Raw genomic sequence first — 14,014 nt, 5'->3', positions numbered from 1 at the left:
TAATTATGTTACGGATTCGTCCAGTAATACTAAATGATCTGATTTTCCCGAGAAAACACTAGTGCCATACTGTCAACAGCCTTAAATATATCTAGGGGTACTGCTCTACCTTCCCTTGCTTTATCCAGTTCATGGTATATAAGTTTGGAGATTAGTTAGAATATATGCAGTAGTACGGACTTGCCCAAATCCATATTGTTGGTCGGATAGGGGTTTAGCAACTGTAAGGTAGATAGACTAGAGCTTGGTTAATTATCGACTCAAATATTTTGGCGAAAAGAAAGATCAAGCTAATGGGACGATAATTCAATGGGTCAGTTCTTTCGTCAGAATTCTTGTAAACTGTTACCACAGAAGCAAGTTATAGGCGACCAGGAAAGCAAGATTCGTTAAGGTATTTGTTGATAAGTTTGAAAAAAAACTTGAAAAATCTCAGTGGAACATTTTTTTAATAGTACAACCGGAATGAAATGTTGATCCGAATCCATACGCTTTTGAGGTCTAGGTCTTTTTTATGATATCATCAACTTAAGAGATCATTTTCAGATCATCTAATGTGGTTTCTGTCCATAAAGGAAAATTGGAGAGGGAGTAGTTTGCTTTGTTTATTGTAGAGTTTAGAGCAAACCGAATTGTCCTAGTGACATATGACCGAGTGGTCCTACACGTTGTATCAAAGTTTACAGTTACCCAAAGGTGCTGAGTTCAATCCTGAACGAAGGCAGTGAAAAGTAACATTCAAAACAGAGAATCAGCAACTATGTCCCAGAGCCTAGCTGGAGTCCGAACACGGTACCCCCGTAATAATAAAGGGTTGGGTTCGAGACAAAACACCTGATGAAGGCCGGAGGGCAAAATGGCCGAAACGTGACTATAGCAACCAAGATGAGGAAGTCAGTCCAACAATCTCAATAAATGAAAACACCTCATCTCAAAAATACAGACAATTACAATTTTAGTGCATATTGTTCTTCTAAAGCGTCCTTACGTCCAAATTGCATTTTTAGAAATTCACCAACTGTGGCAATTAGTAAGGTGTATTCCAATTCCTGGTGTACCTGTTCATTTGAACGGGAAATCAAAAATTGGTTAGTCATCTCATAAGATGTATAGCTATATCATACTGAAATTTGAAGAGTTTACAACAATTTTAAATACCTGTACAAAGTTTGGATCCTTATTAAAAGGCACCTCAAATTACGGTTAGAAACAAAGGGCAAACAGACAAAATGCATTTATATAAGAAAAAATGATAAGTAGCAATTATATTAAGAAATGAGTTTTGAAAGTATTAATTCAGAAGTAAATGTAATAGATATATTTCTGTAGTTCATCTCTGTATTGATTAGGCCACTTTCTACCCTGCCAATCTTTGATTCGCAGAAGTTCCCAAAGTTTCTTAAGCAGAGGTTACAATGTTTAACGTTGGTGATTAGATCAATGAATAGCCACAGGGCTTGGTCACCTTTGCTGGTAACTGTCCAAAAAGCTCCTCCCGAAACAAATACAAGAAGCGCAGTAACAGATTTTAAAGGCTTTCAACTATCGTTCAAATAAGAAAAAGCAAAGATTTTACAATGCAAACGATTTAATGATATTCTGTGTATAAAGACTAAAAATCGATTAAAATCAATATAAAAAGAATTTTACGAATCTTTGGTTCTTACAAAAATTTGATTGCTAAGAATTTCAACATAAAAGAAAATCGATAGTGTCCGCCATATCAAAGACTATGGTAATCTTTTCATGGTTTGCTCATTAAGTTTTTAATTTCCTTTTCTGTATAAAAAGGTGATTTTTGTATAAAGTTAACTTCAAAATGGAAATAACTTTGTATTACACTTTTAAGAAATTGCAATCATACTGAATCTGTAGAATGTCATCGCGTACAAACCAACTTGCGTTATAACGCAATGGTACATCTTTTAAAGATTTCCAAAAAAATTAAAATCTAATGTTTACGATTTGGATCTGAGTAACGTTGAATGTAGATGTAATAAAAAGTGTACACATACGTATGAAACAAAGTACGAAAAAAAAATAAAGCACAAAGGCAAGAGAAAAAAAAGCAACAGAAAAAATGCGACAGAAAGAGAGAAACGACGATGGCTGCTGCGAAGAAGGCGAGCTCTCTCTCTACGCCTGAAAGTATCCTGTACCTCTACAAGAGCTACCATTCGCCCATGTATGGAGTATTGTTTTCATATTTGGGCTGGTGCATCTACTAGTCTCACTCATAGACAGGGTTCAAAAGAGTTGCTACTCTAAGAGATCCTGAACTGTCATCTAATAATATCTTTCCCACCAACGAAATATTGCATTCTTCTGTCTGTTTTACAAGTATTTTAATAGTGGATGCTCCGACGTAAAACCCCAAAACAAACTCGATAAGCAACAAAGTCCCACCTCTACACAGACCCCTAGATGTAAGAAAGCCTTCTATAATAGAGAACCGCTAGACTTTAGAATTCCCTTCCGGTTTCCTGCTTCACCAACTGTACTGACATGCAGAAGTTCAAGTGTAATGTGAACAGACATTCTGCTGCTTAACTCCCTACATAGTATCCCCGTACTCATGCCCCTAATAGTAGTCCCTTAGATCAAAGTGGCACTGTGCCTTGTTTGAGTGAAATGCAATAAAAGAATGAAAGATACAGAAAAACCTGTGAGGGATGTGATAGGGAGGTAATGAACTGGTAATTGAGAATGGGGTAAAACTGTGGTAACAAAATCAGAACGAGTACAAAGATAGAGAAAGTTTAATGTTCTCGTAAAATGTGTGTGTGTGTGTGGGGGGGTTACGCACCCTTGTAGATCACTTCATAATGCAAATACAAATACTTTATTTCAATCATTGACAAAAGCAATGTATTATTTGTACTCTCTCCTAAACGGCAATAAGCTAGGTTGCACGCCGTCTCAAAGTATTATCGTAGCGTCGATTAGTTTTAACGATTCATAAATGCGTTCTAATTCCCGCAAGACGTAAGTGAAATGTTACCTTATTTAGACAGAAGGCGCGGCATTTGGCGGTGGAGATATCTTGCCAAGAGAGATGTGGAATTTCTGTAGATGTCGAACAAGCCAAACACGTAAACAGGATGACTAAATTCCATTTGATATAACTTGAAACCATTCCTGGAAAAAGAAAAGTCAATATATTACTACATCTATTTTAGCAATGCCGGCAACATGGCGTACCTTGCTAAAATGACTATAAGTTGACATTACCCTTTGCAATGTTCACTCGACGCAAAATAAAGTAACGAAAATATTAGTATGAAACATGCACATTATATAAAGTTGAATGTTATTTTTCTCGCTTTGATATTGATATCAAAAATTATTAAAAAACGAACTTCTTAATATGCCGAGTCATGGATATGCAAACAACTACATGAAGTTTAACTAACTTGCATATTTATTTGAAAGCGAAGTCCACGAAATCAACGTTTAGACAAAATTTTATCTGCCGGCGAGATCTCAAAGAGGCGTCAAAGACAATAGGAAAAGCTGTACACACAACAAGAATATTGAGAAAAGTTATCAGTCTTTCTCTTTATATTTTGTAACAGTTTTTTTTTATTAACTTTATAGATTAATATCGGCTTCTGGGTGGTTTTCTAGCAAAGTATACAGAACCTGGATTCCCGACGGACATAATATTTGTAAAGTACTAGCAGAACTAGTTAACCGTTGTCGCCTGGTGGACGCCTGTCCCCTCCCCTGCAAAAAATAGACTACAATAGTTGTTGGTGGTGGTCACTGCCGTCCTTGAACAAATGTGGACACTGGCGGCCGTAGCGGAAATTAGATAATCTGGCTTTCACTAGCGAATAGTGATGGTTTGAGTAGATAACATCGATGTACTGTTTGAATAAAATAAAAAAAGGCAATTAAGGAATACGTAAATCAGTATGATATAAGTATGAAAAAGAAATGGTCAATTAGAAATATAATGGAAAGTATAAATAGAAGTTTTAGAGGCTATGGATTCTCACTGTATTCTTCAAAAACAAATTGAATGATCTGGAGAATAACTTGAATGGCTTTGAGACTGACTGCTTGTAAAGTGGGTGATCATTTTACATTAAATTGATACAGAAAAGTGATCCCCCACTTTATCACAATAAGTACAGCATGTAGTAAGAACAGATGGTATTTATTTGCTCCCCCACTGAGCAAATTAGGCACAAGGCCGTTTTTAATGTGAGGTAAAAACCAGCTCCCCTAAAAGTAGGCAAAAAGGGGGCACTCTGGTTACCAAAAATAATAATTGTCCCAGTATAGAGGGTTTCCCCTCCATTGACTGGTACAAATTATCTTAAGTGCAGCATCTGCCGGAACAGATACTACACTTTGATCTTGGCCAAAAGGCCAAGAAAAGCTGTATTTATTTGCTCCCCCCACCGAGCAAATTAGGCACAAGGCAGATTTTTAATGTGAGAAGTGAAGAGGAAATGGGGACCAACTCCCCGGGGAGTAGGGGAGCTGGATAGTGACAATTGGTATGAAGGGTTGCCCCCTACATTGACCAAGGTCTTATATGTCGAGTTGCCCCCACATATGGTCTTTGCTTGCAGTATCTGCCGGAATAGATAGTACACTTTGGTCTTGGCCTTTTGGCCAAGAAAAGCTTAAAAAGCTCAGAACAGCATGTATTAACAGACCTTTGATCTTAACCAAAAAGGCCAAGTACAAAAGTGTTACGGACAGACCGACAGACAGAGTGACTTATAGAGTCGCTTGCACGCAACTAAAAATATATCCATATGACTTGAGGCATTAGCTTTAATCGAAACCGAAATAAAAACTTGTGAAATATATAACTTGAGTTTCTTTCAGCCATAATTGAAACCGAAACAAAAACTTATGAAGAATTCTAGATAAAATTATTTATGTCAAGGAATGGAAGTACATAAACGACCCGGATGTAAATGTGATACAGAAAATAACGTACACATAATGTGGTTCTAGAGTTACATAAGATAGTGACTAGTAGTCTAGACATTAATTTGAATGTAGCATCTGTTACAAACCTACGGTAATTTGGTCCAATTTGGGAAATTTCTGCAATCAAACCATATAGGAGATAAGATAGTGCTTTTATCATAATGCGCACATATTTGAAGAATAATACTGCAATTACATAAGAAACAGCAATTTGTATTCATTTGTCAATATATATCGGTTCTATCACGAGTGTGTCAGACAATTTAGGAAAATAATGAAAGCAAATATATTTCTGTAATGGAACGTTATCTTTTTGTTTCCGAAAATATAAAACACTATGCACTTCAGCTTATTTTAAGAATAGTAAACAATGGAATGCATTAATAAAAGATTTAATGGATTCACTTTAATTGCGTTCATCGTCACATTAAGAAAGTAGGAATAAAAGGATACGGCACCATACGGATCAATGTTATAGTTTTAGAAGCTGTAGTGGTTTCTCCATTGTTAGCAGTAAAATGTTTCGCTATCTTGTGCTCCGAGCGATACGTTGTTTATTTGTCGGCGGCTATGACGACATACGCTCTTTAAATTGTTTAAAGATGAAACTTTGTTGATTGAAAAACAAAAATGAAAAATACAAATTTATTTGTTCTAGTGCAAGGCATCCAAAATATATTAGCATAATAAATGGAATATACGTATAAAATTAATTTCGTTAAACTTTGGGAATAAAAAAAAAACTCATTGTAGCAATTCAAAGAGACCGTTTGAAATATATATGTAATTAGTTTGACATTTCTAAAAACCTATATTAGTACGACTAAAATATACTAAGTTGAAATCTGCTGGCCATAATTATCTACATAAGTAGGTAGTGGTAACATTTATCGTATAATCGGTACTCAACAGAATAACACTTTTCGGTTAATTTCAACTTTCTTCACCGCCTATTGACGCGTTTGTATAAAACTTCACTCGAAAACTTACAAGTTAATTTGTTATATTTTTTGGTCAAATTGTATTTAAAAAAATAAGGAAACAAACAAAAAAATTCGGTTATGTTTTGTTAGTTTTCTTTATTTAAATTACAACAAAAGATGAAAAGAAACTGTTCATTTTGCAGATGACAGTTTCGTACAAAAATACTCAACATTGAAAATAGGAAGTTGGTTATTTTCAGTATTTCAAATTTTCGGAGGCATAAGCTTCCTCCCGATACACCGCGATGGGTCTCCAACTAAAACAGGCAATCAATCGATTAAATTGAACGAATATGAGCGTTTTCACAGATTTCGCTGACAATAAAAATACGAGTCCGAAACATTCGTAGATGTTCCTTAAATCCCGGACAACGTTTTATAGTTTTAGAACAGGTTGATTCGTGATTTTTAACAACGTTTCGGTAGTTTTACTCTCAGGCCTTACGACTTCTAAGTGTGACACGATGAAATTAAAGGGTGCAGTATAAAAGACAATCAGAAATTTGAAATAACAATGAAGATGAGAAAACTAGTTCAAAATTTGTATACCATTTTAACCGTAGTAAAATTATAAGATAATAAAAATGTATTTAAATTTAGAGAATCAATTATTTTGAGCAGTTTTATTAACGGAGGTTCAACATGTCGTAATTAATGCTTTTATAAGCCGCTAAAAATTTGAAAGAATTCTATCTAAAAATATATCAGAAAAATCAATGTCAATAACAGAATCATCTGATAATATGAAATTAATTTATATTTTTCATTGATAGTATACAGAGTATTGTTCGTTTCGTACTTATGCAGCATAAGGAAGTTGCTATAGTGATAATCATCAGAGCGATTTATGGAAAGTTGCTGCGACGCCGAGTGCCTTAACACGAATACAAAAAAAAAAAAAAAAAAAAAAAATATCAGAAAAAACGCCCGTTTTCTGTCATTTGCCATATATAAATCAAAATGTTACTAAAAAATAAACATTCATGAAAGTTACCTTACAATGAGTGCTTTTTTATTTGAATTTTAATATTCATAAAGTTTGAAAAAAATATTCAATACTTACTCATTCTATTTTCTTCGTAACAAAGACAATATTTTCATTTCTCAATTAACCTTGCATTAAATTAGTTTCCATCCATGGCCCTGAGCCCCCCCCCTAAGGGGCATAGGCCATTTACAACTTAATAGATGCTTTTGTAGCGACGGAGTTCTTTTTACGGGGCGAGAGTGCTGGCCCCACGCCCAACCTCTCCAGAAGGTACATACAGCGCCTAGCCTTCCCAAATGGTCACCCATCTGGTACTGGCCAGGCTCAACGTCGCTTAACTTCGATGATTTGGCGAGAACCGGTGTGTCAACGTGATTGCACCGTGCCATTAAATTAGCTTAGTAATCAAATAAAATTCTCATTGAAAACAAAAAAACAACAATAGCGTGAAACTTTCGTTCGAAACTTTCCGGCGTTTTCCGTAAACCTTTTGGACAATTCCAAATTCCGACGACAGCGTGGTTCTTATACTGTAAAAGTGCCGTTTGTTTTTACCTCACTGTTTTTTATTATCTTAATCGCCTTTATTTACATGCGTAATAGAACGGGCGGGTGTAGAAAATGAAATGAAAAGCAACTCCTTTTGCACCTTATACAGAGGAAAACCAGTCTTATTGCTATAGTCCTAGTCTGATAAAAATGAGGGAGAGTGAAAATAATTGCGCAATAAAGTCAGTTTTACTTTAGATGGTGTTTAACTGTTTAGGGAGTTTTATGAATCAAGTGCGCTAAATAAATTAAAAAAATTTCAGTGCCATTAAAACCTGATTTAAAATTTTTGGTATGGACGAAATGCGCGATATTACAAATCTATAAAAATTATAACGATCACTTAAAAGTTAATGCAAATCTTTGAAATACCCTTTTGAAAGAGTTCAACTGTCTCAGTATTATAAGTCTGTTCTATGGCATGCAAAGTAAAGAAAATGCAAATTACATATATACAAACATACAAAGACTAATCAATGATACTAACGTGATAATTAATCAACCAATCATACTAAGCTACTCAATATTAAACGCTAATATACAATCTAAAATACTAAACTATAACCCAACGCGCTAACAAACGCTACCAAACAAGCAAAACATAATACAATTATATTCGTAATATCACATCAAAACTAGCACACTTCCTCGAAGTCCACAATACATTGCAGTTTACATTGCACTGCAGAAAATCTTGCTTTTATGAAATTATTTTTATATAATGACTTAAAGTTTAAACATGCAAATTTTAAATTTCAATTGCGCTCCAAACAGAAAGATTCATTTCGAACGCGCCACTGTCCTACTAAAATGTTGATTTTATACGACAAATATTTCTGATTATTGTTGATGAAATCTCAAATGCACTTGTGATGTAAGACCTTTAAAAATAGGACTGTTCCTTTAATGTGATTTGTTATTTATCGGGGGCATTCCGATACAAAGCATATCTATGAACACTTATATGCACATGATTTACATTTATGTGAAATTTAAAAAAGAAAAAAAAATCATCCCGGCCGTTTCAGAGTCCATCAGAAACGAACTTCAACACAAAGTGCCTTATATAAGTACTGCTGTGGTTTTATGATTCATTGCATGTGTCGTTCATCATCAAATGAACCTGATTAAGCAGAATTTATGTAGCAAATCCAAACATCAAGTTGAAAAGTATTTTTTATCCCATCGATAATTAGAAAAGGAACAAAGTTTTGCGTGTCAGAAAGAATTTTTCTTGATTAAACATTCTAACCAAAACGCTATTTTCACAATTTGAGAATAGGCCAAGAAAACATAACTTGTTTCATACCATGAAGGTGGGATTCAAAAAATATGCGTAAAGAACTTACAAAATATTGATGGTTGATTGGGTATGTCGTCATAAAGTTGCTTCAAAATATCCAGAAAATTCCAAAATTCGTTTGGCATAATGCCTTCAGAATTTTTATAAGCTGTAACTTGGAAATATATATTACGTACAAAGATAAACTTTTCTGTAAGTTCTATAACAATTATGATTATGTACATAATTATACCTCATCAAAAACAGTTCAACCGATATTGATAATATCAAGCTTATATCTATATAATAACTAATAAAGGAATTTTGTGCACGTATCGACGTCACGCCCTGGGATCAAGGAATGATGATTATTTGATATCGCGAAAGTAAAAAACGAAATGACTTTATCGTTTAAAATTTCTTCTAAAATAAATTATCCTATCAATTAAAACAGTACAATTATACATATACAGGGCACCCCAAAGTCTTGGGAACATTTCAAGTCCTCATATCTACTTAACTATGAAGGATAGCAAGATGAAAGTGGTGTCAATTTAAAGCTAAACGCATAAAGTTTTTTGTAAGACTTGATTTTTTTAATTACTTTTCAGATCCAGCAATGGCGCCCACTCAACAAGATAAAGAGTTTTGTGTGCTTGAATTCGCAAAAACCGAATAATGGACAGTTGTTCAACGTGCATTTCGCAAAAAGATCTCATACAGTGAGATTTTTTTATAGAGATTTGTGAAAGGTCTGGTCTATTCAAAGAAAAGTGGAGGAGCTGGAGGCACGGATAACAAACTGTTGCAACGATTGACAACACAATGTTGGGACGCATTTGGCTAAAATTAGAGTATTGGCTTGATGTGTGTCGTCTGACCAATGGTGTTCGCATTGAACATCTTTGAACATTCCACGAAAAACTTCTGATTACAAGCTTTCTGAATATACCAGATGCGTTTTTATATCCTTAATAATTCTCGAGATATTCAATGTCAAAATGTGTCAAACTTTTGGAACACCCTATATATAAGGACATTAATTTTATATTTTTGTTTTTCAGAATCCTTTGAGATGAGGCTTCATAATTTTTGTATTCAATTTTTTTGTGGACTGCTATCCTTATATTTGATGTTTCACTATAGTTCAGCCAACTCATCTTTTGCCCTAATCCAGGTGATTAACCATGACGGGACAGAAATATGGAATCTCATAACTGTATCCTCAGTAATTGCTGCTTTCCATAATTGTTGTCTCACCACGTTATCGTTAACTATTATAGAAAACTGATCACATATAATGGTCTGCTTTGAGTAGGACTGAAACCGTTATCTTTAGAAAATGCTAACGTGGAACAGGATAACAGTTCGCGAAAGAATGCATACACAAAAGACATTCATTATATTGATTTCAATATTTAACTGACAATTATTTGTACGATAAGATCGAGTATCTGTTTTGAAAATAATTATGTTGAATGTGATGTGTTTGTTTAGTTGTCTGATGAATGTTTATCTGAAAAAACACGATTATTTTTTATGAAGGACGGTATGTTTTATTTGTATTTATTTCAAAAGAAATATTGCAAAAACTTCATTACACGTCTGATGTAGAAATTACTGGAATTATCAAGGGCACACAGAACTTTAATATACTACGAGGGGCGTACAATAAGTAATTCCCCTGACCCACTTCCAATTGTCTGATCTAGCTGAAATTCTGCATGTGCAATCATTTATATCTCGACGGGTTATGTGGCAAATTACAGCTCTGAACTAATTGTCGGTTCTGTTTTACGTGTGTTTGAACCGAGTCAGGTGTGAAATGGAGACTGTTGAATGTCGAGCAGTGATCCAGTTTTTGTATTTGAAAGGACGCACACCACAGGAGACTTTTGATGAAATGAAAGAAACTTATGATGATAATGCCCCATCATATGACCTTGTAAAACGCGTGCATCGTTAATTTAAACATGGCCGGAAGTCTGTCAAAACAGCTCCCAGACCTGGTCGCCCCCCCTTCTGCCATTGATGAGGCATCTGTCTGTCAACTTGAGGCTGCCATTTTGGAAGATCGGCGCATTACTATTCGCCAAATAGCCCAAGATGTCAAGATTAGTACAGGGTCTGTGGAAATTATAATTCATGACCATATGCATAAGGTGTCTGCCAGATGGATTCCCAGGTTGCTCACACCATTCCAGAAGCGAGAACACGTTGAGTGCTCGAGGATGAATTTGGAGATGTGACAAGAAGCTGTGTCAAAGTTTTTCAAAAGACCGATTGCACAGGATGAAACCTGGGTCCATCACTGATCCAGAGACCAAAGCCTAATCAATGCAGTGGCAACACTTGGACTCACCACCGCCAAAGAAGGCAAGGGTACAGCCCTCCGCTGGCAAGGTCATGCTCACAGTCTTCTGGGACCAGGACGGAGTAGTGATGACAGATTTCCTGGCAAAGGGTATCACAATTACAGGAGCCTATTATGCTTCACTTTTGAGGAAATTAAGAGGACATATCAAAATCAAGAGGCGGGGCAAGATCAGCAAAGGTAAACTCCTCCTACAGGACAACGCTCCAGTCCACAACTTGCATGCCGCCAGATCAGAAGCACGGGCGTGTGGTTTTGAAATCCTCCCTACTCTCCTGACCTTGCACTTTCACCTCTTCCCAGCCATGAAGTGGTTTTTGAAAGGAAAGTGTTTCCCAGATGATGCAGCCTTGATTTCTGAAGTCACGTCGCGGTTGGAGGACCAACCTGGGGTGTTCTACAAAAACGGTCTCAAGAGCTGCATCAAACGATGGGAGAAATGCATAACTCTAGGTGATTCCTATGTAGAGAAAGACTAATAACTGTGCAAAGTTTCGTTGGTCTACTGCTATGGGAAGTGGGTCAGGGGCATTACTTATTGCACGCCCCTCGTATATAGCAAATATACACATATTCCATTAAAGTATATCGCAAAATTTCAAGTTATTGACTTAATGCAAGGCATATCCATTAAACAAACATTTTATAGTAAATAAAATGTTGCATCTACTACAAGGGTCGTTCTGAAAGTAAATCCTGTTTTAATTAATAAAAGTTGAACAGCTACGAAAACTGGAGTGGTACCATTAAAACAAGCGACCTTTTTGTGCTGAAGAAGTTATTTAGCTACATAGTCACCACCGTTCTCAATGCAATTTTGTCAAAAATTGCATGATGCACGTCTATGGCAGTCTTAAACCGTCAATATCTACGACAGGGAAATTAAACTCTCAGGTCATGAAAGCAAACGTTCAGTAATCATAATGCAATTTGTAATCCCTTCTGATCAATTTAGGAGAAATAAAAATAGACCTTATTCTTACCATTCGGATTTCTTCAGATATTTTATTTTTAAACAGCCTTCGTTTAAAAAAAAAAGTATATTGTTCTATTAAACTTTTGTTTAAATAATTTATACTTTGTCCGTTTTATTAAAAGAAAAAGTAAAGATTGAAGAAACATTTTTCACTCAGTAATGAGCTTTGGAAGATTGTTGTTTGGGAAAAAATCGTCCAAAGATGAGCATTTTATTTTTAGTCGCCACTTGCAATTGAGACTGTTTCTCTCGTACCGTAACGCCCTGAGTATTTATAAGCTCAAGTATGTTACTAACATGAATTAAAACCAGTATCTCTTCAAAAGTGCTTCATACGTGTGTAAAGCGTTTTTTTATAAATCTAATATATAAAAGGTTGGTTAGTTGTTTTTGTTTTACGGCATATCAACCCTTTTCAGGTTATTTAATGCCGAATCCAAAGATTTTGAAGAAAAATTTTTTTAATAGAATATATTTGTTGTTTTCACGTCGGTTTCTATTCAACCCATAGTTGGGACCCTAACAGGTACTACCACTCCGGGTTAGAGTGGACCTGGGAGCAATGGTAATTAAAGGGTGGCTCCACACTTCCCAAAGCCCACAAGCTGGGGCCCTCACCACTGGATATAGTTTAAGGTCATATCCAGGACCCCCATTGAGGGACTTTTACCCTCTGCAGGGGGGGGGGGGCAGTCGGCGTATTCTAATGCCCCACCGACAGGGCCGAATATATAAAGGATATACGTTTCCGTCCCCATATTTTAAAACTATCTCCTCTGAAATTATAAGTTGCAGAGCGGCCCTATGGGTCTCAAATGATACGAAACGTTCTTTTATGGATCTTTAGCCGATTAAAATAATTGAAAAAAAAATCGTTATACATTTCGTACATTCATCTTTTTAATCACTTCATAAGCGTGTAACGTTGGTACAGTGGTAACGTCACCAGCTTTGAATGCTACAGTTTTGCTTTCGATTCTTGCTGATGCCACCCACATTTTTTTTACCTTTGTAATCACGACTATAATAATATATACGAAATCTGGACAAATTTAAATATATTTAAGCGTATTTTACAACCAGACAAAGCCATCCCCGTCTAGTAAAGTTATAAACATTGTGAGGAGTCTACGCTGATAAACCAATGTTTGTAAATACTTTATATAGGTGTACTATCTGTATTACATATAGGACAAAGAATGTAAAAAAAATAAAAAACGTTGGTCGATCCATCCAGACTCTTCACAATGTTTAGGACTCAGGCATAATTATTCACTATAATAATTATTAAATACCTACAGACACAAGTGTTCCATCCTTTCATGAATCATCAGTGCAGGGAGATACGATTAACACCGGTCGATAGATTTGAACCCGGCAACAGAAGCGATGTCTGGCTTCATTAGCAAGGACAATCAATTCGGCCGCAGTAAACCGAGAGCAATACTAATATATATATATTATATATACTAGCAAAAGTACCCGTTGTTGACTGGGTTCAAAAACAGCTTACAGAAAATCGACTCTGGTTTATGAAAGTATGATAGGTTATGAAAAGGAAGGGTTGTAAAGAGATAGCTTCCAATTTGGGGGTATAAAAACCAAAGAAAAATATGATGAAAGTAAAAATAAAATAGATAAACCCCATAATTTATTATACCATACCTGTTCACACTGAAACGCTTATCACAATATTCTGTGGATCTATATTAAAAAACTTTGTTAAACTTTGACATATTTCCATTCTATGAAGGTCAGGTGCGAACGAACACCCCATAACTTTATTATACCATATTTCTTCAAACGGAAACATAATTATCGAAGTATACTTACGCAGATAGATATGAACAGTCTTTATTAAAATTTGTGCTTTTCTCCATTCTATGGAGGCCAGGCGCGAACGCACACC

General features: G+C 35.4%; 1 protein-coding gene and 1 pseudogene across 1 annotated transcript in view; both read right to left on the bottom strand.

Moving 5' to 3' along the window:
- LOC145286428 (uncharacterized) overlaps nucleotides 1-14,014 on the bottom strand; it is a 115,038-nt gene that overhangs the window by 71,883 nt on the left and 29,141 nt on the right. The window contains exon 2 of the mRNA XM_080135346.1: nucleotides 3,002-3,138. Within this exon, the coding sequence (XP_079991472.1) occupies nucleotides 3,002-3,138 (137 nt within the window). The remainder of the gene's footprint in view (nucleotides 1-3,001; nucleotides 3,139-14,014) is intronic.
- LOC145286692 (U2 spliceosomal RNA) lies at nucleotides 4,243-4,389 on the bottom strand (annotated as a pseudogene).

Source organism: Euprymna scolopes, chromosome 10 (assembly GCF_053919585.1).
Source record: "Euprymna scolopes isolate OS-2025 chromosome 10, ASM5391958v1, whole genome shotgun sequence".
NCBI lineage: Eukaryota > Metazoa > Mollusca > Cephalopoda > Sepiida > Sepiolidae > Euprymna > Euprymna scolopes.
The sequence above is the reverse complement of the archived record's forward strand: the minus strand, read 5'-3'. Positions and strand labels throughout refer to the sequence as shown.